The 24574-nt window shown below is 40.5% G+C and overlaps 1 protein-coding gene across 3 annotated transcripts; it reads right to left on the bottom strand.

Annotated features, from left to right (window-relative positions):
- Positions 1-174: 174 nt before the first annotated feature.
- On the bottom strand, positions 175-23812 carry arvcfa (ARVCF delta catenin family member a). 3 transcript variants are annotated; one of them, XM_084935227.1, is made up of 16 exons: positions 23404-23812; positions 16832-17008; positions 15598-16214; positions 12187-12665; positions 11931-12114; positions 11714-11831; positions 9975-10140; positions 9169-9186; positions 8971-9042; positions 8024-8151; positions 6568-6718; positions 6290-6482; positions 5909-6020; positions 5491-5578; positions 2765-2844; positions 175-1111 (listed from the first exon to the last, which is right to left on the bottom strand). In XM_084935227.1, exons 1-16 carry the CDS (start codon positions 23422-23424, stop codon positions 1019-1021), a joined length of 2697 nt encoding a protein of 898 aa, XP_084791353.1. In that variant the 5' UTR covers positions 23425-23812; the 3' UTR covers positions 175-1018. The 3 variants fall into 3 exon arrangements, with proteins under 3 accessions (XP_084791353.1, XP_084791351.1, XP_084791354.1); XM_084935225.1 differs by lacking the exon at positions 23404-23812 and adding an exon at positions 23178-23279; XM_084935228.1 differs by lacking the exons at positions 8971-9042; positions 23404-23812 and adding an exon at positions 23178-23279.
- Between the last annotated feature and the right edge of the window lie 762 nt (positions 23813-24574).

Here is a 24574-nt window from a genome sequence, read left to right on the forward strand (position 1 = left end):
ATTAGTGTCATAGTGTGAATGCTTTCAGAAAGACGGCTTCAATAATCGCTGTTTAAGCATTCGGAAAGAAAAAATCTGTCTGACTAGTGGGAGGTGTTTAATCTAACAGGTGCACACTGATAAAACAGAACACGGCATAAACTTCAGTCTGGAAAATAAAAAGAAAAGCAGAAATGAGAAATTATGCACATAATTTATTTTCATTTTCATTCAACATCGCAATGCAAAAAGGAACACTGCAAAGCAGAGTTGTATTGAATGTAGGATCGCTTACTGCTCTTTGCTAATACACATAAATAACTTTTAATTAATAACATGAGTATTACAATAAACATTACAATATAAATGCCTAAATTTAGAATATTAACAGTCCTTTGTTACACATGTACAATCCCATTTTTCCTCTCATGAAACAAATGGAATAGAGACACAGAGATTGGCAAATAGCCATACAGTCTACTCAGATTAATCGAGAAAAACAAAATTCCAAGTATATTTTTGATGGTTAGGTCAGTGATAGCCTTAATCCTACATGTCTCAAACACTTAACAAAAATAGTTCGGAAATGAACTTAGATCAGAATCTATTGTAACCCCAAAACCTACTGATGTGAACAACATCAAATCCACATTATTTTAGAATTGAATAGCTTGAGAAACAAGAAGTATACTGTAGCTAAGGAGTAAAATACAAATTGCACATGTCATATTCTTTGGAGTTATGATTCACCGCAGTTTGCATATTTGGGCTATTTCATATGTCATACTTAATCCCTTGTAAATTTCAGGAATCCAGTACACCTATAGCATCCCGAAAAGCCATAAAATCTATCAGCAAATAAACATGGATACATGTAGGCATTTGGCACATCTTATTATTATGTAAACAAAGGAAATCATTTTTAAGTGGATCTGTTTGTTTCTCTGTACAAGAATGTTCAGGTGGCACGAGTCCAGGTATCCTCAGTGGAAAATGTCTCTGCAGGATTTGACTGGTTTGATTGGCCGTGCTGTTACGTTTACACCCAGGAGTCCAGTGGTGGAGGTTTGTTATCCATGAGGCCCACAGCAGGCCTGCCAGCTCTGATGAAGTGCTTTCTTTCACTTATCGCCTAGGCCGATTTGCATGAGAAAAACAAGCCACAAGAAAGAAATCCTTCAAAACAAAATTCTGTAACCAAGTTTCAATCTGCTAATCCTACATGCTGTAGCAGTTACTCTGTTAAATTACAGTAAAATGGCAGATATATTTGTCAGTTTTCAGCTTCAACCATTTGTTTTGTTTTTTTCAGTGCACTGACTGCATAAAGCACCGTTCACACAAGTAGCCCAGCCCACAGCCCAGAAGGCTTCCAGGCATCACATGACAGAAAGTGCACACGAGAATGCAAATGTCTAGCGCTGAGATCTCAAACATTAGCACGTCTTTAACCTGTCAGCTACCTAATAATAAAAAATAATGTGATATTGGAGTGTGCCAATGTGCAATTACTGCAGACATATTTTATATTGTCACGTGGTCAACCTCCTGAATGGTCTATGCAAACGGCCGATTGAGCACAAACAGCATTTCAAGGAGTATGAATGTCCACGAAGCTGTGTGTTACATGTGAGAAAGAACAACTATATAAACTATCCTGATGAGATTCTTCCTAAAATGTCCAAAGTGCATTTGTGAAAGTTTCTTACTGTAAAAGAAAAATGACTGCACTGTGCTCTGTTGAATACAAGCTTTACTGTAAGGTGCTGTAAACTGGTTGGTTGTCATATATTGTTCCTACTGTAATCTCCATAAACAGTTTATCACAATAAAATATAGACTGTGTGCACCTGACTCAAGTAACCTGAATTTATTTTCGTGTCTTTTTTCAAACTATGATGATATATCCTTCTCTTTTTCGCTTTATTAAACATTTCATCAGCTACCCTGAAAATAAGAGCAGGGCTGTTTAATAACTGATTAGTAACTACAGGACTCCCATAGTTCTCAAAAAATGGAAAAACCGAAGCTGCATCCAGAGCAAGGTTTTAATAATGCTTTTTTTTTTTAAAGCATCAGAAAAGCATTAAATGAAAGCATTAAAATGAGAAGAACTTAAATATTTAGGCTTTGTGCACTGTTATCCTGTAAAGATGCACAGCCCAGTATCATTTAAAGCTCTTCTTCAGATGTTAGCTGCCTTTTGTTCTGTTCTCTGTCAGATAGATCAAACTTCAATAACGTTGATGTCGGGGCTCTGGGGTGGCCAATCCACGACTGATAGGGTGTCATTGTTGTTGTTTTTCTATGCACGTATGTGTTTTTACTGCATTGCCAGTGTGTTTGCTAGATGAAACCGAAATTTCCAATTCAGAGTTGAGACTCCATAACTTCTGTTTCCACTGACTTTCAGGCAACTGTTTCTGTTTCCCCAACTACTTTTCTGTAGTTGGGGAATACTTCATTGTTTCCCTTCCTTAAGAAAAACATCCTGACAGTTATCCTTCCATAGAGACCATTTCTGATGAAGGGCCAAATAAAAACCTTGTGAAAATGGTCAGGTACAAGGACTGGACTAGAAACGAGTGAGAAAGCAGCCAATGTCCAAAGAAAAACTATGAAGGCCCTTCGGAAAGCCCAGAGAACTATTGCTCAAGACCCCTGTGGCTCTTTGGAAGCAAAATATAATGAAATTAACAGGTCACTCAAGACTTCTGCACAATATTACATCTATTTAGCACCAGAAGGGTACAAGGGCTTGTTAAATGTTAAAAAGCCGGATTACCTGAAGAGTGTCTCTTTCCACAACAATGGGCGCCTTTCCATCTCCAATTCTATCATTTGGCTCCAAGCTTGAATAAACATCTGCAAGAGAAAAATCCCATTATATCAATAGTATCATTTCTTGAAACTGATACTGATCAGCTTCGTTTTGCATCTCCAGTGGCAGCTGTAGTGTTTAATCATTATGGTGCTGTGAGCATTACAATAACACCATCTATCCATTTTGTTCCACTCCAGGGTCACTGAGGGGCTCGAGCCTCTCCCAGTACAGGGAGTGCAGAATTATTAGGCAAGTTGTATTTTTGAGGAATAATTTTATTATTGAACATCAACCATGTCCTCAATGAAACCAAAAAACTCATTAATATCACAGCTGAATGTTTTTGGAAGTAGTTTTTAGTTTGTTTTTAGTTTTAGCTATTTTAGGGGGATATCTGTGTGTGCAGGTGACTATTACTGTGCATAATTATTAGGCAACTTAACAAAAAACAAATATATACCCATTTCAATTATTTATTTTTACCAGTGAAACCAATATAACATCTCCACATTCACAAATATACATTTCTGACATTCAAAAACAAAACAAAAACAAATCAGCGACCAATATAGCCACCTTTCTTTGCAAGGACACTCAAAAGCCTGCCATCCATGGATTCTGTCAGTGTTTTGATCTGTTCACCATCAACATTGCGTGCAGCAGCAACCACAGCCTCCCAGACACTGTTCAGAGAGGTGTACTGTTTTCCCTCCTTGTAAATCTCACATTTGATGATGGACCACAGGTTCTCAATGGGGTTCAGATCAGGTGAACAAGGAGGCCATGTCATTAGTTTTTCTTCTTTTATACCCTTTCTTGCCAGCCACGCTGTGGAGTACTTGGACGCGTGTGATGGAGCATTGTCCTGCATGAAAATCGTGTTTTTCTTGAAGGATGCAGACTTCTTCCTGTACCACTGCTTGAAGAAGGTGTCTTCCAGAAACTGGCAGTAGGACTGGGAGTTGAGCTTGACTCCATCCTCAACCCGAAAAGGCCCCACAAGCTCATCTTTGATGATACCAGCCCAAACCAGTACTCCACCTCCACCTTGCTGGCGTCTGAGTCGGACTGGAGCTCTCTGCCCTTTACCAATCCAGCCACGGGCCCATCCATCTGGCCCATCAAGACTCACTCTCATTTCATCAGTCCATAAAACCTTAGAAAAATCAGTCTTGAGATATTTCTTGGCCCAGTCTTGACGTTTCAGCTTGTGTGTCTTGTTCAGTGGTGGTCGTCTTTCAGCCTTTCTTACCTTGGCCATGTCTCTGAGTATTGCACACCTTGTGCTTTTGGGCACTCCAGTGATGTTGCAGCTCTGAAATATGGCCAAACTGGTGGCAAGTGGCATCTTGGCAGCTGCACGCTTGACTTTTCTCAGTTCATGGGCAGTTATTTTGCGCCTTGGTTTTTCCACACGCTTCTTGCGACCCTGTTGACTATTTTGAATAAAACGTTTGATTGTTCGATGATCACGCTTCAGAAGCTTTGCAGTTTTGAGGCTGCTGCATCCCTCTGCAAGATATCTCACTATTTTTGACTTTTCTGAGCCTGTCAAGTCCTTCTTTTGACCCATTTTGCCAAAGGAAAGGAAGTTGCCTAATAATTATGCACACCTGATATAGGGTGTTGATGTCATTAGACCACACCCCTTCTCATTACAGAGATGCACATCACCTAATATGCTTAATTGGTAGTAGGCTTTCGAGCCTATACAGCTTGGAGTAAGACAACATGCATGAAGAGGATGATGTGGACAAAATACTCATTTGCCTAATAATTCTGCACTCCCTGTAGTAACAAGGACAAGACTATTACACAAACACTAGAATTTAACCTCACCTTAGACATTTTGGGGGCCACTAAAGTGAAGATAATTGCACACTCAGACATGATGATGTGATAATAAGAGTTTATAAGTAGCCTAAAAATCTATAACCATTAATCAGACACGTTTTCAGTCAGTGTGTGGCAGTCTTAATCTAAAAAATCCCATCTTAAATGCATCAATCTTCACTCAACAGGATTTTTTTTTACTAATAAGCAATTAAGATAAACTATATTCATGTCAATTTCTATGCATGTTATTCATTTATTTAGTATCTGTTTAGGGGGGGGAGGGGGGGGCACATACAAGCTAAGAAAAGGTAAAAGGTGTGTAACTTTTACCTTACAAATTTGCTTTGTGCCATTTAAAACCAAAAAGCTCAGAGAAAAACAAGCAAATGCAATCATTCACTGAGAAGATTGCCCAAAAACCTCCACCCTTCACCAACCCCTAAAGGATGTTTAAGTGGTGTTTATGTTTTGCAAAACAGCCCTGAGAGAGAAGAGAGTAAACCTGTTTAAGGGGAAGCTAGAGGTCGCTCTTGACGTGGGAAAGTGGGTGTCCTTCTGCAATCAAATGTGACTGGTGATGCATGAGCCTGTCCTGCCTCCAGGAGAGACTGTTCAGGCTAATAAGCCGAGTCTGTGCACTGATAACCTTGGCGGCACATCACTGGTTTGGGGGCAGTGTTTAAGAAGAATGTAGTCCGGGACTGCGAATGTTTATGTCTTTGTCCGTGACATGAGAAGAACCTCAGTGTGTTTGACAGCTTTTTTATTCCCAGAGCTAGAGGACACTTTTCTCATTTAGATGATGATTTAATAAAAATTCACTGAAGGAATGCACGCTGCAATTTTCTGACCTTGAGTTTTGTCCATGAGAGGCAAGGTGATGTCATCACTTCCTTGCTTTCCGCTCTTGGGTTTTTTTGGCACTCCGGTAGTTGTGGGCTTTGAAAGACGACAAACGTAACATTACTGGATGACAGATGGTTTGCTTTTTGTGATGTTCTAATTTTATAAAGTGGCACGACACTGAAATCCTCTGCTAAGTGGCTTAAAGCTTACTATAAACAGTGCTTTTCTGCATAAAAATCAAGGCCAAAAATACACTCTCAACCCTTCTTTCTTTCCTTTTTTTCCACACAGATCTTCTTGTTTCTTCCTTATAACTATTTGGCAGCATGCATTGCCATGTGTAAAAAGGTTTGAATGATCATGCTTGTGTTAAAATCAGTCTTTTCTTGAAGTTTTAAATTGGCACAAAATCAACACAGATACCTTAAAGTGGCTCTTGTTCCAGCCGGCTTTGTTCAGAGTGTTTCTCAAGTCCTTGTAGGCCCATATTGTCTGAAGCACATGGGAGGCTGCCTTTGTCTCCCGCGCTGATTGGCTGACAACGGATCATATTGGATATTGTATAAAAAAAGCAGAGGAAATCTCTAAGACAGTAACGTCTCAATGATTAAACTCTAAATGCACTGGAACATGGCGAGACGATGCACTGAGGCAGAAGTCTAAGAAGATATTACGGCCAATAAAACTACGATGATACTATCTTTTTTCTGTTTTATCTATAAAAATGTTATTTGATCAGCCTTTTTTTATTATTTAAGCTTATATATTTAAAAATGTGTAGATGTATAAGATTCAGTTTTTAACCTTGACTTATTGATGGCCACCAGCTTCTGCACAGCATGACCCTGAATGAGCAGCCGCGCGTTCTCTGGGTTATCTGTGATGATCTCGTGAATAGTGTTCAGTATGGACACCACCGTATCCCCCTCGAGATTCTTCGCTGGATGCTGCTGCCCACACGGCAGATTACTGACGAGGTCCCTCAGAGCATAGTTCCCTGCAACCAGAGACAGACAAAGATGAAAATGTTAGCTCGGCCATGCGAATAGAGCCAAACGTATACAGGCGTTAGAAACCTGTACCTATTAAATCTTTGTTTCTTCTGTCCATAGCCAGGTTGCGAAGAGCAATGGCCACAGCTCGCACAGCTTTGTCCACGTCTGAGCGCAGGAGCTCGACCAGAATAGGCAGACCTTTCTCTTTTCTCACTGTCGCCCGGATATAGCTGGACCACTTCAGATGGAAACACAGAAATGAAAAATAGCAGAGGGAAGACGTCGTGGTTTTTGGTTGTTTGGTCAGTCTTAATTCTTAGCCCTCATAAACATGAAGCAATATTTTCCAGTGAAATTCCACTGAAATATAAAAAAAATAAATGTCTGTTTATTCAAATAATGACTGAATAAGGAAAATATGCTTGAATGGGTTTAACCAGATTTTTAAGTGTATAAATTTTGAAACTGTAAGGTAAAATACAGGAAGCTAGCTTTGGCTGCTCCCTTCACAAGGGGGTCACCACAGCAGGTAGCTCCACATACATGATTTGGCAAATGTTTTACACTGGATGCCCTTCCTGAAGGGATTTGCATCTCCTGCTGGGATCAACATGGTTAGGCGAATGTGCCAACCACTACACTGGTAAAATCTAAAAATAAATACATAAATGAATAAGAAATCCAATTATGCACTTTTATCTGCTCTCTTTTGACATGATTAGCTGTAAAAAAAAAAGTCATTTTATTTTTGGTGCGGCCTTCTTCTTTAATGGTAGCGACATTCATGGTGCACTATATGTTACAAAGCACATTAGTTAGAAGACCTATGGACCCACTTTGGGGGGGGGACGACACAGCGGCAAAAGCTATTTTGGATGCCGATGACACGGTCAGACTAGAGAGTAAGCTGCGTAATGATGTCGCCTGAAAAAACAAAACCAACCAGTCAAGAAAAGAAAGCTTCGCATATCCCCAAGGAAGGACTTGAAGAGGTTGTCTCTTTTGATTGTGATTGCTGCAGTGATTGGAATAGAGGGTAAATCGATCGCTCCAGTTTAATTCACTTACGGTATTTCTTTAGGATAGAACTTTATTTTAAGCATCTTCTTCTCTTCTCCTAATTTACGTGCATTTATTTAGTGATTTTGTAATCTTACTGACCACTCAAAGCATTTCAGACAGCAAGTCACGTTTGAAGCATTACAGTCACGCAGTACTTCATCTAACCCAGATCCACAGCACACAAATGAACCTAACATGCATGTCTTTGGAGCATGCACAATGGAGAGCAAACTCCACACAGAAAGGTTCCAGCTGGGATATGAACCAAGAGCTGTCTTGCTGTGAGGCGACAGTGCCAACCTCTTCAACACCCCTTTTTAAGGCTCTTCTTTAGCTATATTCTTTATAGCTTCTCTATAACAATAGAGAGTATAATCAAAGCAAGTGTCACCTTAAAACTTCATTCATTTAAAGTTTAAACACTTCACAACAGCAACCCAGGTAGTTGTGCGTATAAGAGATAACTCTTCTATCTACTCACAGCCCAGTGTCCCGCAGCGAGGTTCTGCAGCGCTCCTGCAGCTGCCTCCAGGGTGTTGTGGTTGTGACTGCAGGTGAGAAGAGAGAGGTAAAGCCTCACCACCTCCGGCTGGTACAGCAGCTCCAACCCTTGAACACAAAGTCAGAGAAATATTACTCTAAAAAACAAAAAGAAGAAGAAGAAGAAGAAATTCCCAAACCAGTTTGCAAATATATGTTTGTGTTCAAGACGTTTGTCTATGTAGGTCAGTTCAGGTCAGCAGGTTGGTAGGTCAGGGGCTAAATATATATTGTTTAATGGAAGAGTGTGGTAGAAAATTACTACTCCAGCTGACTCCCTACTGCAGAGACTTTTTTTCTGTACTAAGCCAGGGGAGCGGAGGCTGCTGGATGCCTGACAAGTATAATAAAGCTGACCCTGAACCATAACATGCTTGTCATTCTGATTTGCATTCACAGACTGCAGCGTGGGAGGCATAAGCTGTTCTCTGATCTCTTTTCTAATGACAGCCAGATCCACATATACAGTATTCAAGCATACGGTACAATAGTGATTTCTGTTCTTTTCTCTTTTTTTTATCTTATACAATACCACATAAAGACATGTGGGTCATCCAGTGTTTTGAGCAAACGCCAGATAAAACGTTCAGTCTTTGAGTTGATGGGCTATTTTGTTTTAGTAATGAAATTTTCCACAAGTGGCGCAGGTGCTGATGTGTGGCTTTGCATTTCAATGAATTCTCTTTGAGGCCATGCCAAAATCATGCTCGCACAGCAAATAATGTAACGCAGAAAGCAGGTACTGATGACTGATAATAATGATAGACAGTGGAAGTCCTTCTTAATACAGTTACCTTACAGCTATTTACAGTAAGCCTGATGCAAAGGTACTCTACTTTTGTTGTATTTAAAGTGCAGTGTGAGGCTTATTACTGTATTATTGGATACCTTTCATTAGCTCTGTACATTTTGGCAAATCCAATGTACTGTATTTTCTGTCCATAAATCCATTTTTCCAACCTGCACATCACAGATACACACATGCACACAAACACCAGTTTTTAGACAGAGATAATGTCAACAAATTGATCGTGGTATCACAACATCACCGCTACGGAAAGATTCTGGAGGAATAAGCAGACTGACCTTGATTGAACCACTCTTCTGATTAATGTGATTTGAAGGGAAAGAAGAAAGAACAATGTCAGAACAATGTAATTATGCCGCAAAAACGGACACATCAGCAGAAAACACATGGCTCCTCCGTGTAGCGAGACACTGAGCAACTCATCAGACTAATGTTTTGCTCACAGGGGTATTTGTCAGCTTTAGCATTGCTGAGAACCATAAAACTTTAAATCACTGTTAACTCAAACCCTAATGGTTCCCCATTAAGTTGTTTCCTTCTCCACAGAGTGCTGCAGCCTATTAATTCTCAGCATGTCTAATTTTTATTTAGGTATATAATGTTAAAAATAATGGTCCAGCCTTCGCTGTCCTTATTGTTGCATCAGTGGCATGGTGCAAAAATTGCATAACTGATGTAACAAAGCATATCTAGGCGTTTTCCAATTTCTGAACCTTGCATTCCAGCCCAAAAGTAAAATCTATCATCAGCTCCTCCGTCTGCAGGAATATGAAATATTCAGACTCTGAGAGGCTTAAAGGGATAATAAAGAAATGTGAGACCTAACAGCAAAAAAGGCAAAACGAACGATCTGGTCAGAGATTACAGCTGTAAAGTGTAAACAAACAAAATGTATCCCGCTGAATATTAATACAGAAAATGTGTGTCAAGCACTGAAAAGGGAGGAAGAAGAGAATAAACATTTTGATAGTAAACTGTCCATCCCTCATAAAATTACTGCGGATATGTTTTAGACATTTTCACCTTGTATACAGCATATAGAGTCCTAATTTGAGTCACACATGCTATGATGTATCTTACCAACCTTTGGGTCTTTTTCCTGAAAAACAGTCTGGTTCATTTTTCTTTGGATGCCCGATGGATCTCATGAGATGATTTCCGTGGGGCTCCTGAAATCGCTCCGCTCCTGGTATTTCTTTGTGAACGTGATAGGACAGGTTCCGAAGGATGCAGACGCAGTTCTCCACCGACTACGTGAAGAGCAGTGATGAAAGATTGCAGTTTAAAAAAGGATGTATAGAAAAATAATTCTTTAAATACCACATCAGAGACATTAGATTAGAGTCTCCTTATAAAAAGGAGAATTTTGAGAAAATCTCAAGAGCTTTGAAGAACCTCATCCATACTTAGATTGCTTTGATGACGTTTAATAACCGTCTGAATCTGGTGCTGTTTCCAATATTAACTTAAATTTGAGACTAAAGCAACTTGACTTTCAGTGGATTTTCTATTTCAAGTACTTTATAGTTAAAGTACTTCAATAAATATACTCACAAACCATCCCTAAACTCTAAAAGACAGAACATTTTAAAAAATTAATAAAAACAGAACTTCCACTTAAGCAGTAAGAGAGACTAAACACGGGTTTAATTAGAAAGACAGACACTAATAAACAATGAGCTCAAGTAATAAGCCAATATGACCGGGGTTTAAAGATTTTATGCTCCGGTCTCCCAATAGCAGGATCAGAGAAAAAAAAAATCTGTGGCCCGGAGAAATACATCCCGATATACCCCATCCATCCTCTGTCCACTGACACTGAAACGAACAAACTGAGAGCAACGCAAACAGTTTTCCCTAAGTGGAATTTCTACAAACTGTTGTTTAGAGCAGCACTTGAAATCCCCTTTGTTAAGTTTTATGGGCATTACATAAAGAGGGGTATTTATACCCATGGTGCACTTGTTGTGCTGTGCAGGTTCAAAATAACTCAAAATACTTTACTAACTGTAATAGTCAAGTAGTAGATAAATATTTTATAAATGAACACTATAGATAGCTATGTTTATTCTACTGCTAAAAGTCATGAAAAGTCATTTTTAAAAGGAAAAGGGCATAGAATTTAAAAGTCAAAATTATGCGGCTAAAACTGTACAAAGATTGGGAGAGCTGTGGAAAAAATAGTTCAATATTTAGTTACATTTCTTGGGTACATGGCTGAGACGTTTAGGTTCTGTGTCCAAATGGTGGAGTAAATGTGAAGTTTACCAAACTGGCCCAAGCACTGACAGGTCAGCTGGGTAAAATGAATTGTAACAATACTAAAGGCCATTTTTAAATAAGTTTGGAGCATGACTCGTAGTGTTGAAGAGTTACTGAAGTTCATCTGTCGGGCACGTTTGTTGGGCATGTCCAGTACATCTTTTCATCCCAAGAGCGATACAAGCAATTAATCATTCCATCAAGTGACTCCCACAGACCTGTTTGGATTCACAATTATAAGTACCTCACTACTTTGTTAAAGGGTTGGTAAACAGTGGTTGATAAAAATGTATATGACTGTATAGTAGAGGTGTAAGTAGCTATAGGGGTTATTAAGGTTAAAAACTATATGGTGTATAAACATGCAGTCAGTGATAATGTCACAAATATGCAGCTACACTGTTGTATATTAGGAGTCACCAGCATCACCAGTTATGATGTCACAATTTTAAGCATGGTTACATTTCTCTGCAGCTTTGAGAAATAACTGTCATCATTAGAAGCTACATTTAGATTTTTATTTACTCTTAAACTTGAAATAAGAGTAGTGACTGCAGCGACCTTATTGTCTGTGTCCTTGTTGACAACAGCTGACTGAAGGGCATGAAGGAGCGCAGCCACCAACCCCTCACACTCTCTCAGTCTCTGTCGAGCCTCGGCCCCATCTGAGCTGACGTTCCTGCAGAAACAACTTTGTTTGCAAAGCTGCACAAACTCCATCACAAGTGAGCGTTTACCAGCTGTTTGTCATATGTTCCACAACGGCCGGCGGGGTTACCTCAGACATCCAGAGGTGTTCTTGAAGACTGTGGTCCACTCGGCGCTCTGCAGTTTCGAGGGGTCTGCTAAGTCTCTCTTCCAGCCTGAGTGTGGGATGATGATTTCATCAGTCAGTGTTTGAAGTCCGTGGTTGATTACCATCATCTTTAGTGGCTCGTGTGATGAGAGGTTCCACAGGGTGCCTGCAGTGATAGAATACAATTATGAATAAAGAATAAAGTTGAAGAAGTTGCTTTAAAAAAAATCAGCGATACCTGTCACTAACTCTTTGACCTCCATGCTGCTGGTCTTCCTCAGCAGCCTAACTAAAGCTTGGATTCCATCACAGTTCTTGATGGCCATCTTATTATTGTGGTCTTTCCCGAAAGATATGTTGCGCAGTGCACCACAGGCCTTGCGGTGGACTTCTGCCTTAGGATGGTCTAATAGTCCCACCAGAATTGGCACTCCATTCAGGTGGCGGACCTCTTGCTTGATTCGGTCATTCTCATAACACAGGTGCTGCAGATAGGCTGCTGCGTTGGACTTGACCGGGTCCATTGGGTGGCTGAGCATGGAGATCACCTCATGCAGGTTGGGATCTCTCCAACGCGGGTCTCTTCGGATACTGTCCAGGCTGACCATGCTGCTTCGTTTGTGAGGTAACTGCAGGGTCTGCGCTCGACACATGGCCTGGAAGAAAGGATTCAGGTTCCCCTCCAGCTGTGCCATGAAGGCGTCGTCGTAGCCACTTCTATAGAGACAGATATACACACACACACATTCATGTGTGTATCAGGATTGATAACAATACATCTCATTTATCAAGTCATCTGGAACATGTGTTTACTTCCTTGCTAAAAGTGGAGATTATTAATAAGCGTTTTTTTAGCTAGTACCAGTACCAAAATTAGCCAGTAGCCGCTTACCTCTTCCTCTGTAGCTTAATAAACAATGTGCCTAAATTTGCTTGTGCATTTTGATTGTGTAGTGGCCACAAATTTAAAACTTTAGCCTTTTTTTTCACCTTTAAACAAAAGCCAGGTTATCTCTTTGCTCCTGCATACAGAATTTATGCTTAGCTATGCTAACAATCACATAGCTTCAAACTCATAGTACTGTATGTGAGGTGGTATCTTTCGTCTGCATATTCTCAACAAGAAAGTGAACCATTTCCCAAAAACTATCGTATTGTTTCTTTAAAATTCAACAGCCTTAATTAAGCAGATTCACATTACAATCACTGTGTCTAATAGATTGAGCTTCAGTAAATTTACAAGTGTTGTATCTTTGGTAAACAGTTCTGCCTGTCTGCGCGAGCGAAGGAAAAGCTTCTGGCAGCCAATAACAGGTGAAACCTCCTTATTTATCAACTTTGCAGCAGGCTGCCATCCCCGATTGATACCAGCTGCTACTTAACTGCTGTCCATCTGTCTTTCTATTATCCAGGCTGACTCGAGACTGGAGCAAAGACAGAATCTGGATGTTTGTGCAGGTAAATAATTTAGTATATAGTATTATCATGGTGGGTCCTGTGAGATTGGAATTTGGCAACCTGTTGGAATTGATAAAAGATTAGATGTACATATTTAAAATGTTAGGTTGTGAGATTTATAATATTTTTTTCGGAAATTGTCAGGAATTTTTCTAGAAAACGTGTCAATAACCTTTTGCTTTAATCATGCTAGAAAAACTAATCAGTTGTAGTGTGGATATATGCTTGCTATGAATGTCAAAGGTCAACTGGCTTTTCAGATTAGCTTCAGTTTGTAGAGGCCATTTGTAAAAGGTGAACTCATTCTTGATATTTCAATAAACCTAACTGCTCCTTCACCTCCAACTAGCCCCTCCTCAAAACACACACATAAATTACCCTAAATAAACTCACTCCACACTAAACCCGCTCAACTGCTTCACTTAAGAATGTCCTGTTAAATCTTCACCTCTATACAGGGAGTGCAGAATTATTAGGCAAGTTGTATTTTTGAGGAATAATTTTATTATTGAACAACAACCATGTTCTCAATGAACCCAAAAAACTCATTAATATCAAAGCTGAATGTTTTTGGAAGTAGTTTTTAGTTTGTTTTTAGTTTTAGCTATTTTAGGGGGATATCTGTGTGTGCAGGTGACTATTACTGTGCATAATTATTAGGCAACTTAACGAAAAACATATATATACCCATTTCAATTATTTATTTTTACCAGTGAAACCAATATAACATCTCCACATTCACAAATATACATTTCTGACATTCAAAAACAAAACAAAAACAAATCAGCGACCAATATAGCCACCTTTCTTTGCAAGGACACTCAAAAGCCTGCCATCCATGGATTCTGTCAGTGTTTTGATCTGTTCACTATCAACATTGCGTGCAGCAGCAACCACAGCCTCCCAGACACTGTTCAGAGAGGTGTACTGTTTTCCCTCCTTGTAAATCTCACATTTGATGATGGACCACAGGTTCTCAATGGGGTTCAGATCAGGTGAACAAGGAGGCCATGTCATTAGTTTTTCTTCTTTTATACCCTTTCTTGCCAGCCACGCTGTGGAGTACTTGGACGCGTGTGATGGAGCATTGTCCTGCATGAAAATCATGTTTTTCTTGAAGGATGCAGACTTCTTCCTGTACCACTGCTTGAAGAAGGTGTCTTCCAGAAACTGGCAGTAGGACTGGGAGTTGAGCTTGACTCCATCCTCAACCCGAAAAGGCCCCACAAGCTCATCTTTGATGATACCAGCCCAAACCAGTACTCCACCTCCACCTTGCTGGCGTCTGAGTCGGACTGGAGCTCTCTGCCCTTTACCAATCCAGCCACGGGCCCATCCATCTGGCCCATCAAGACTCACTCTCATTTCATCAGTCCATAAAACCTTAGAAAAATCAGTCTTGAGATATTTCTTGGCCCAGTCTTGACGTTTCAGCTTGTGTGTCTTGTTCAGTGGTGGTCGTCTTTCAGCCTTTCTTACCTTGGCCATGTCTCTGAGTATTGCACACCTTGTGCTTTTGGGCACTCCAGTGATGTTGCAGCTCTGAAATATGGCCAAACTGGTGGCAAGTGGCATCTTGGCAGCTGCACGCTTGACTTTTCTCAGTTCATGGGCAGTTATTTTGCGCCTTGGTTTTTCCACACGCTTCTTGCGACCCTGTTGACTATTTTGAATGAAACGCTTGATTGTTCGATGATCACGCTTCAGAAGCTTTGCAATTTTGAGACTGCTGCATCCCTCTGCAAGATATCTCACTATTTTTGACTTTTCTGAGCCTGTCAAGTCCTTCTTTTGACCCATTTTGCCAAAGGAAAGGACGTTGCCTAATAATTATGCACACCTGATATAGGGTGTTGATGTCATTAGACCACACCCCTTCTCATTACAGAGATGCACATCACCTAATATGCTTAATTGGTAGTAGGCTTTCGAGCCTATACAGCTTGGAGTAAGACAACATGCATGAAGAGGATGATGTGGACAAAATACTCATTTGCCTAATAATTCTGCACTCCCTGTAGTGTAGAGACTAACTGACAAACCAACACGAACATATTACAAATTACAAATTCTCCCCTCAAATTATCTACATAAGGACTGATCTGTATTTGTCCCCATCTGTAGGCCACAATGAAAAAATAGAAACACACTGTGGGATCCATGACATGTCATCTAATGTATCATTACCTACCTGGTTCTCGAGGGCTCCCTGAGAAGCTCCATGGTGGTGATTGGCCTAAACTGGTGGATTCCCCCCAGTGTTGGGTAATTTAGAGGTGGGTGGTTGGTCTTCATATCCACAGGGTTTTCTCCCCGTTCACTGTGGCCGTCCTGTTCTGGCTGGCTGCTCAGGCCTGCAGAGGCGTAGCTGTCTCTGAGGAAGGGTAAGGTGTAGTGAGCCCCTGACTGGAAGTTTTTGGCGGACCAGTAGCCATGGAGGTTAATTCGGGACAGGCTTCCATATCCTGCACATAAGTCACCCCCGATACCTCTGTAGGCATCAGGTAGGGCGTAAACTGCGCTCTGACTGTCTGGGTTAGCTGACTGAGGCTCAGAAGGCTGCACTATCAGCTGGGGTTGTGGGGGTGCCATGGTAGTGCTGATGGTTGTTGTGGTTGGTGTAACAGCCTCAGAGGGCTGAGTGCTTGTTTCAGGAGTAGGTTGTTCAGTGGTAGCGTCATCTCGAACCACTGATGGTGATGTGAGGTCAGGTGAGGCTGATGTCTGCAGGTTCTCCTGCTGTATCTCTGTAGATTCTTGGGTCTCACTCGTGGCCTTTTCACCCTCTTGTTCCACAGCCTTGGACTCCTACAAAGATAGACGCGGCTGTTATCCCAGTCTTATCAGAATCTGTGTTAATCTTCCCACTTTTCTCTCTTTCCTTTTAATCCCAGAAAATTGATGTTTACAGTGACATCGGGAGGTATTTGGTCTGGATGTACTACAGTTGCACAAAATTGTTTCTGTTACCTGCAGTGTGTTAATCATTTTGTTTTTAACTCTACGGCATATCCCATTTCTTATAGCGATGATCAATCATCATCTTTTTAGCACATCCCTGGCTTAGTGAGCCTATAGTAAATAATGACTTCTTTGTTTCTGCCAAAGGATAATGAATTCCCCTTATTTGAAAATGAGTTCAGATTGGAATCCAGCAAAAGAAGTTGAGGCCCAGCCACTGTTTGGAAGCAGAGTCAATTGCTGGAAATTTAATTGTCTGGTGTAGTAAATTGATTTTTACTTTAACTCTTGGATTGTACAGTGTACGATAACTTATTGTCAAATTAAACTAACCATATTCAATTCTATGACCAATGATTAATAAACCTTTTAAGTCTGTGGACTTGCCAATCAATCAAAATCTACATTAACAAGGTGCATTAAGTTACCAGGTGGTGGCAAAGTGTGACCTTAAAGTCATTAACCTCAGTGTCTGTCTGCTGTGGGGTGTCGGTTTCTGTGGAGCTTTCATTGGTCGAGGTCATCACAGAGGCAATGGAAGTGGGCGTGTCCAGTTCGTCACTGGCTGATGGGTTATCCAGAGCTCCTTCTTTGGCTTCCTGGGACAAAGACAGTGGAGGAGGCCCCTCTGCACTCTGCTCCTAAATAATTTAAAAAAAGAACCACGTAAAGCTTTGTCAGTGATCACATTAATGGTGTGTATTGTGTACAACCCGACCCGATCAATTAGTCAGCGTTACTAGGAAATGCATTGATTAATATGAAAAATGGGGAAAAAATACATAACATTAATCAGAAAAAGTCATTTAGAATAGGTTTTGTGAAACAGTTTGTCCAGTAGCACATGCAGCAGTGTATCAACACAGCTGAGCAGATGATGGTGGGGAGCCAGGCAGTGGCTGTTTTATGAAATGTTAAACAATTGCCCCATCATTTTGCTTTGTCACTATACTAACTATAGCGCATTCTACCTTTATATATAGTTGTGGTCAGAAGCTTAAATACACTCATCATGGACAAATGTCATGCTAAAAAAACAAGAATTAAGTGCAGAAGTTTCTGTGGAATCCATAAAGGTTAAAATCATACATACTGGCTCAAATTGTCCTTAATAAGTTGCACTTCAACCAGATGCTTTTGGTAGCTAACGACAAGCTTCTGGGATCGTTCTAGGTGGATATTTGACCGCTCTCTTCTTGGCAGAATTGTGTTAGAATTCATTTAAATTGTTTGGTCCAGCTTTCAAGCGTAGTCCATACATTTTTGTAGTTTCAAGTTAGGGTTTGAGTTTGTAATTCTTGGTCCTTTTTTAAGAATTTCCATATTTATGATTTGCTATGTTCTTGTAATGTTGTTTTGGATTATGTGCTGGAGTTTATAGTTTGTTTGTTTTTTTGGAAGGTTATATTTTGGTTCTTGAGTTCTAATTATCATGTCTTTCCTATGTCTTTTTCTCAGCTCTCCATCTTTAATCGCTTGGTGTTTAGTACTTACTATGGTTGGGTCCCTGGGCCTAGGACCCAGTGTTTTCAATGTTGTCTTGTTTGTGCATTCCCTGGCTTATCTTTATATTGCTGTACCACCTGATTCTGTTCACCTGTGTCTTCTTTTTCCCATCTGTGTCTTCTCTCCCTAATTACCTTGTGTGTGTATGTAAGCCCTCAGTTTTCCTTAGTTCCTTGTCGTGTCATACTGTTGTGTTTCCTCCACATCATTATTCCAATATCTAGACTCTAGCCATGTGAATTTCCTGCCTCGGCCCCAATAAAAGCCCCACTTTATTTTAGTTAAGTCCTCGAAGTCTGCTTTCTCCACCTTCACACTCCTTATGACAGGTTGAGGTCAAGACTTTGACAAGGCTATTCCAGAGCTTTATGCTAACCTGCTCTATCTATTCCAAAACCTGTTTTTTGGGAGGATCGTTTCCTGCTGGAACACCAAACTAAAGTGCTTTTAGCTATCTAGCTGTTGGTTTAAGGTGAAGTTGAAGAATTTGGAGATAGTCCTAGTCTTCACCACTGGGAGCAAAACTGTCCAACAGTATAAGGCTTCCACCACCATGCTTGTCAGCTAGTATCGTGTTTTTAGGTTTGAAAGCTTCATCTGTACTCCTCCAAATATACGTCTTGTCAAATAGCTCATCCGTTGTCTCTTGACCATAAAACTTCACTTGAGCCTTGGCTATTCCTGAACATCTAACCAATTTCCTTAGATGGGTCTTCTTACAGACCTTGGGAAAGTAGTGACACATCCAAATGTTTTAAGTACAATTGTCTGAACTAACGATCTTGGAATCTGCAGGTTTTTAGAAATGGCTCCTTCCTAACTTGCATAAATCTCCAATTTTCCATCTTAGATCTTCACTGAGTTCCTTGGGATTTCTCATTGTTCTGATTATTGGTCAGTCCAGTGAGAGCTATCAAACAAATCATTTTTATGCTGGCAAAGAGAAACTCACTCATGAAAATCATGATCACTAATGAGAATTTAATAAGCCCTGGCCTTGTCCATTTAAAAGACTTAGAACCTTGTGCACTTGTGCAGCCTATTCTTGTATTGTAAAGTGATTAGAGATATGTGCTGTCATTCCACCCTGGAAAAGGAACAGCTTGAAGATATCATTTAACACCCCAAATTATCATGACACTCATGCCCATGATGACAGTGTGTAGACGTCTGACCAAAATACAACCGTATGCATAAGAATATATAGGATATATTTACATATACATATTTGATAGTACATAATGAAATCCAACTGCCTAAAAATGAGAAATATATTGCTGGCCATGCTCTAATGTACATAATTCTTACAATACATTAAAAAGGACATTGCAATTTAGTAAACAACATTATGATAGCATACTGTGTCATTAAAGCAATTGCACATAATAAGGAAGCTGCACTTAATGTTGGATTGTGAGCAGAGTCAGTGCTGAGAGCTCATCTCCTTTCAATTATCATGTAATTTATGTAATTCAAAACACAAACTGTGAATTCCTGATGAAAAATATACTCACTTTTTAAATTAGACTAATATAAGTCTGGAGGAAAAAAAACACAACAATCTCTCTGTGTATGAGCTTTTTTGTGAACTGTAATCTAATTGGGCAAAATGTCCACTGGGAAAACAATGACTCAAGCTGGTTCAGGGCAGTTCTGTCCATGATCCTGCCTATCATGCACAAAAAAAGAGAGAGAGAGAGAAAGTAAAAGAAACATAGCGACATAATAAGGAACCCTAAAAGGAAGCCTTATATGCATACTAGAGTGCACAATAGAGAATCAGTTGGCTTGTTTCTGCCATCTTGTAATCTAATCAAAAATATCTAGAATCCCTGGATATATGCATAATTGCTTTCTTTCTTATGTGCACTGGAGTGTGCTTCCATTTGTTTTAGCTGTAATAGGCAATTCCTGAACTTTCACACTCAATTTCCGTAAAAATTGAGAAACTACTCCCCTTATTTAAACTGATAAAGTTATCAGCCAACTTTCTCAGCACTTGTGAAAACTTAAAACGTTATGACTTCAGGGAGCTAAATTATCTTTCAATATTAAAAAATATATATATTTGACAGTCATTTTACAAGGAAGCTTTCAAAGACTAAGCAAAGATAGAGTGCTGTGAAAAAGTATTTGCCCTCAGTATTTGCCCTTGATTTCTTAGTTTTTCGCATACTAGTCACACTCAAATGTTTCAGATCATCAGACTATTTTTATTATTAGACAAAGATAACCTGGGGAAACACAATCTAAAGAAACCCAAGAGCCGCTAGGAAACAACGTCGTGACATCTATCAGTCTAGAAAGCGTTGCAAAGCCATTTCTAAGGCTTTGGGACTTCCCGAACCACGTAATCAAAGCCGTAATCAAAAAAATGGAGAAAACTTGAAGCAGTTATGAACTTTTCTAGGAGTGGCCAGCCTACCAAAATGACTCCAGGACAGCTCATCCAGGAGGTCACAGAAGAACCCAGAATAACATCTAGGCCTCACTCACATCGGCTAAGTTCAGAGTTAATGATTCAGCAATAAGAAAGAGACTGGGGAAAAGTGGGATCCATGGAAGAGTTTCAAGGAGAAACCACTGCTGACCAAAAAGATCATAAAGGTTTGTCCCAAATTTTCCAAAAAACATCTTGATGATCCCCAAGACTGATTTGAAAATATTAAAAATAATATACATGTGTGATGGTCTAGGGCTGTGTTGGATAATATGCTATAATTGATGGACTCGTGAATTTTTCTCTCTACCAGGAAATCCTGAAGGAGAATCACCAGCCATCAGTTCAAGCGCTTACTAAAGTTATTTTAGTCTAATGTTAATTAGACTAAATGTATTCTTAACTATTTTTTCTATGATATTCTGAATCTTGTAAGTGTGACAAATATGCAGCAAATAAATAAATCAGAAAATGAGGAAGGGGGCAAAATGCTTTTTTACAGCACTGTATATTTATTACTGCCCCATCTTCGGTGCTTGCAAACTGAAGTGGATGGGATAACGTTGAGTTCCCTAGAATTAAGTATGCATCAGATCAGCTCCACTGGCTGAAACATCATGCAGGTAATACTGGTTCCTCTGTGTTGTTAAAAACTGTATCTACCTTATTCACAATGTGTTAAGTAAGAATTTCTTGAAATGGCCCATTAGCAAAACTTTGAGCAGAGCGACACTGTAATGGCACTGTACGAGTCTCAGACAGTTAATTACTTAAAACAAATCGGTGAAACGTGGTTTAGCATCTCTGAGCCCTGAGCTGTGCTACTGCTCTGGTACAAAATGTGGATATTTCCATAATTTAATCTTGTTTATTTCAGGCAGAAGTTAAATTTCCCCTCCAATTTAACAAAACTGGTTTCATTAAGCAGAGTGGATTAATTATTGAACATCTTGGTCTGAGAAATAACTGGAGGAATTTTTTGACTGTAAACACATTTTCAGCTGACTTTAAACTTCACATTTATTTCAGTATGTGTCTGCAGAAATTTGATTAACGGCTCTGCTCATTGTAATAAATGGCTAATGTACATCCTTGAGTCTTCAAGACCCTCTGAGTGAAGAGTTAAAATTATACAGGCAATAATGAAAGCGCCCAATCAAAACAGTAGAGTACAATTAAAATCTTTTATAATGAAGAAAATCATTCAACTGCATCATCAGTGAACCATCCTCAACAAGTCCTCCAACTAATCGAAATCAATTTTCCCCGTGATCACTCAACGGCACATGCACAATATACTGAGATAAAACAAAATAAACTGTTAAATCTCCCCAAGCTTTCCTCTTTCTGAGGCTGCGACATTAAACTGAACAAGAGGCGAGAACTAAAACCCACTGCATTAAATCAGGCTGCAGTGAGCAGCTAACTGAATGTGTGGAGAGGGCGAAAGAGAGCCTGATTCGCTTTCAAACACCTCACCTCACAAGAGCCCCTCATATCCATGTGCAAAATGTGTCAGTGGGGAGTGGAGATGAAAGGGTCACCCAAGAGAAACTGGCAGCAAGGGGATGATCCTAGCCTGAACACCTCTGGGGGAGGCTGATTGGATATTGTTAGGCAGCATTAAATGAAGGCCTGGCCAAAAGACAGAAGGGGTACTACTGTCCTCTACAGAAGGCTTGATTAAGGATTTGCAGGATGTTAATAGGCTGGACAGTGGCCTGTGTGCTGTCTCTGTCTGATTCAAGCTCCAGGGAAGGCCAGGCCCCTGTGAGTCAAAGCTCATTTAAATAACTCACTGCACCATCACTAAGTATACTCGCAGAGCCAAATAGGTCAAGATGATGATTCTGAATCCGACTGAGATTTAAAGGGGGAAAAAACGAGTTATAGTATATAGATGTTAGGTGCAGTGGTGCAGGGACAGAATGACATGATTAGAATCTTGTTCCCATCAACTCTCAGAATCGAGGCCAGCAGCAGCAGCACTCAGGGTTTTATTTTGGGAGGAAGAGGCTGATCTAATGCTGACTAAGTTCAGATTTTGGTGACCAGCTCAAGGGCATGACAGACACAAGCCATGATTCAATCTGGTCTCAGGTCTATTTCAAAAAAAGAACAACGGGCATTCTTGATCGCATTTACATGTGAGGGTCAAAGTCATTTAGGAGTGATCAAACTGAGGTATAAATTTGCTTAAACAGACAGCTTGTCTTTATCCGAACGGAGGATTGAAACAGTAATGCTGCCACGGGATAATAAAACATGACATCAGCCTGCTGATGTCAGAAGACATTAGTCACAACTTTGTCACAACTCATCTGCCCTCTACTATCTGTTGAATCAGTGATGCTTAAGCGCAAATGTGCAGAATAATTGCACTGAAATGGCAGACGCTTTAATAAACTCCTCTTATTTGTGGCTAGTTTCCTGCAGAAGGGCCATTATGCAATGCATCATGTTTAAGCTTGATGTAGCCACGCTTCTCTGTTTGAAAGAAATACTGATTCAAAATGACAATCCAGAGTGAAAAAAATGGGGAGAGGAAATTCTTCCTCAACATTTCCATCAGAAGCCAGATTTCACTCCTGATCACAGGCTGATCCTCAAATAGTTAAATGCTGCATGGTCAGATTTAATGTCTCACTGATACAGTACATCATGGCAATGCACTTAGCAGAGTGTGTGCAGCATCACCCCCCCCCCCCCCCCCCCGCCACCCCCCCCACACCCCTCAAGAGGAACAACCTTTCCTCTTAATACAATCAGATATGATCCTCCTCATGATATTGCCTACAACAACAAAAAAAAGCATGCATGTTCACACGAGCACACTCACAAACATGCGCACACTTGATGAAGACCTTAGCGTCATGTCCCCATGCACGCAAGGAGACCGCACCGACCAGCAGCGAGAGGTAAGGAGGTGAAGCTACTGATGCCTCTTTCATTCATCATGACAGAGGCAGAATGCAAAGCTGTGGATTGCTACAGTTTTCTCTCTGCAGGAAGAAAAAAAACTGATGGGCAAAAAAAAAAAAAAGAGGGAGGGTACAGAGCAAATAGAGCCATTCCACCACACACACTTACCTCTTTCACTTCAGCAGGCATTGCCAAACCTTTTCTGCTTCCCCACAAATGATGAACAAGATGCGTCCCCCAGTGAGACTTGTGTTTCTCTGCCTCTGCTGAATATTGCCTTGACTCTCTTTCAGCATCTGAGGCAGTTCAGACATGAGCAGCCATCCTTCCTCCCTGCTTGCACTAACACACGTCCGCGCTCTCTCTCTCTCTCTCTCTCTCTCCCTCTCTCCCTCCCGCTCTCCCTCTCTCTGCCTCTATTACTCTTTCTCTCACAAACACACACTAGACGCACCATGCACACATTTGCTCAACACAGACGTTCCCTCGCATGCGCTCTCTCTCTCACACACACACACAAACACACGCACGCATACATGCTCTGAGCGAGAATGAACGCAGGGCTCTCTCTCATTACTGCACTCCTCCTCTGATCTGTACTGCAGTTAATGTGTGTGCTATTAGCGAGGTGCTGAATCAACTGTGTGATGCTGAGCTTAGGTAAGTGCAGAGCCCCGCAATCCCTGTGCTCTCCCCAATATTTTCTGCCAGCTCTGGTCCAAGGAAACACGTGTACACACATGCACTCACACTTACAAGTGTGTATTATGCACACACATGCAGCTACACACCATCCCCTGTGGGCTCACAAGCTGATGCAGCTGGAGCAGAGCAGCCCGCACTAGTTCAGTACTATGTCACCCATGTGCAGCATAACAAGGAACAAGGGGGATTTGAGCAGTGGAGGGATGGTAGCATGGCTAAACACTGCATGCAGCACTGGACAGAGGAACAGGCTCCATGATTAGTGAACTAAAAGATTAGCTCAGAAAAGTGAAACAAACAAATCAAGCCCCTTTTCACAGCCTATCACTGTCTGCCAGCAAAGCCACCCCATTCTTTACCTGCTCAATTCATTATCATTTAGTTTATATGCGCCCCCCCCACAAAAAAAAAAGAAAAAGCACACTAAAACAGCAGGTGAGGTAAATGCTGCACCTTTTTTTTAGGTGTCATCGCCATAAAATTTTGAGTTACTCATTGCAGATGTCCTTTGTGAATATCACAGCTGATCTGAGGCATAATCCACCACTCGACTAGATCATGATAAAGTCCTCTGTCTTACTTACTTTCTCAGATAAAAAAAAAAAGCAGTCCAGGACATCTTCCAATTTTCCAC

Source organism: Perissodus microlepis, chromosome 7 (genome assembly GCF_051167445.1).
Source record: "Perissodus microlepis isolate ML-2025 ecotype Zambia chromosome 7, ASM5116744v1, whole genome shotgun sequence".
NCBI classification, from domain to species: domain Eukaryota; kingdom Metazoa; phylum Chordata; class Actinopteri; order Cichliformes; family Cichlidae; genus Perissodus; species Perissodus microlepis.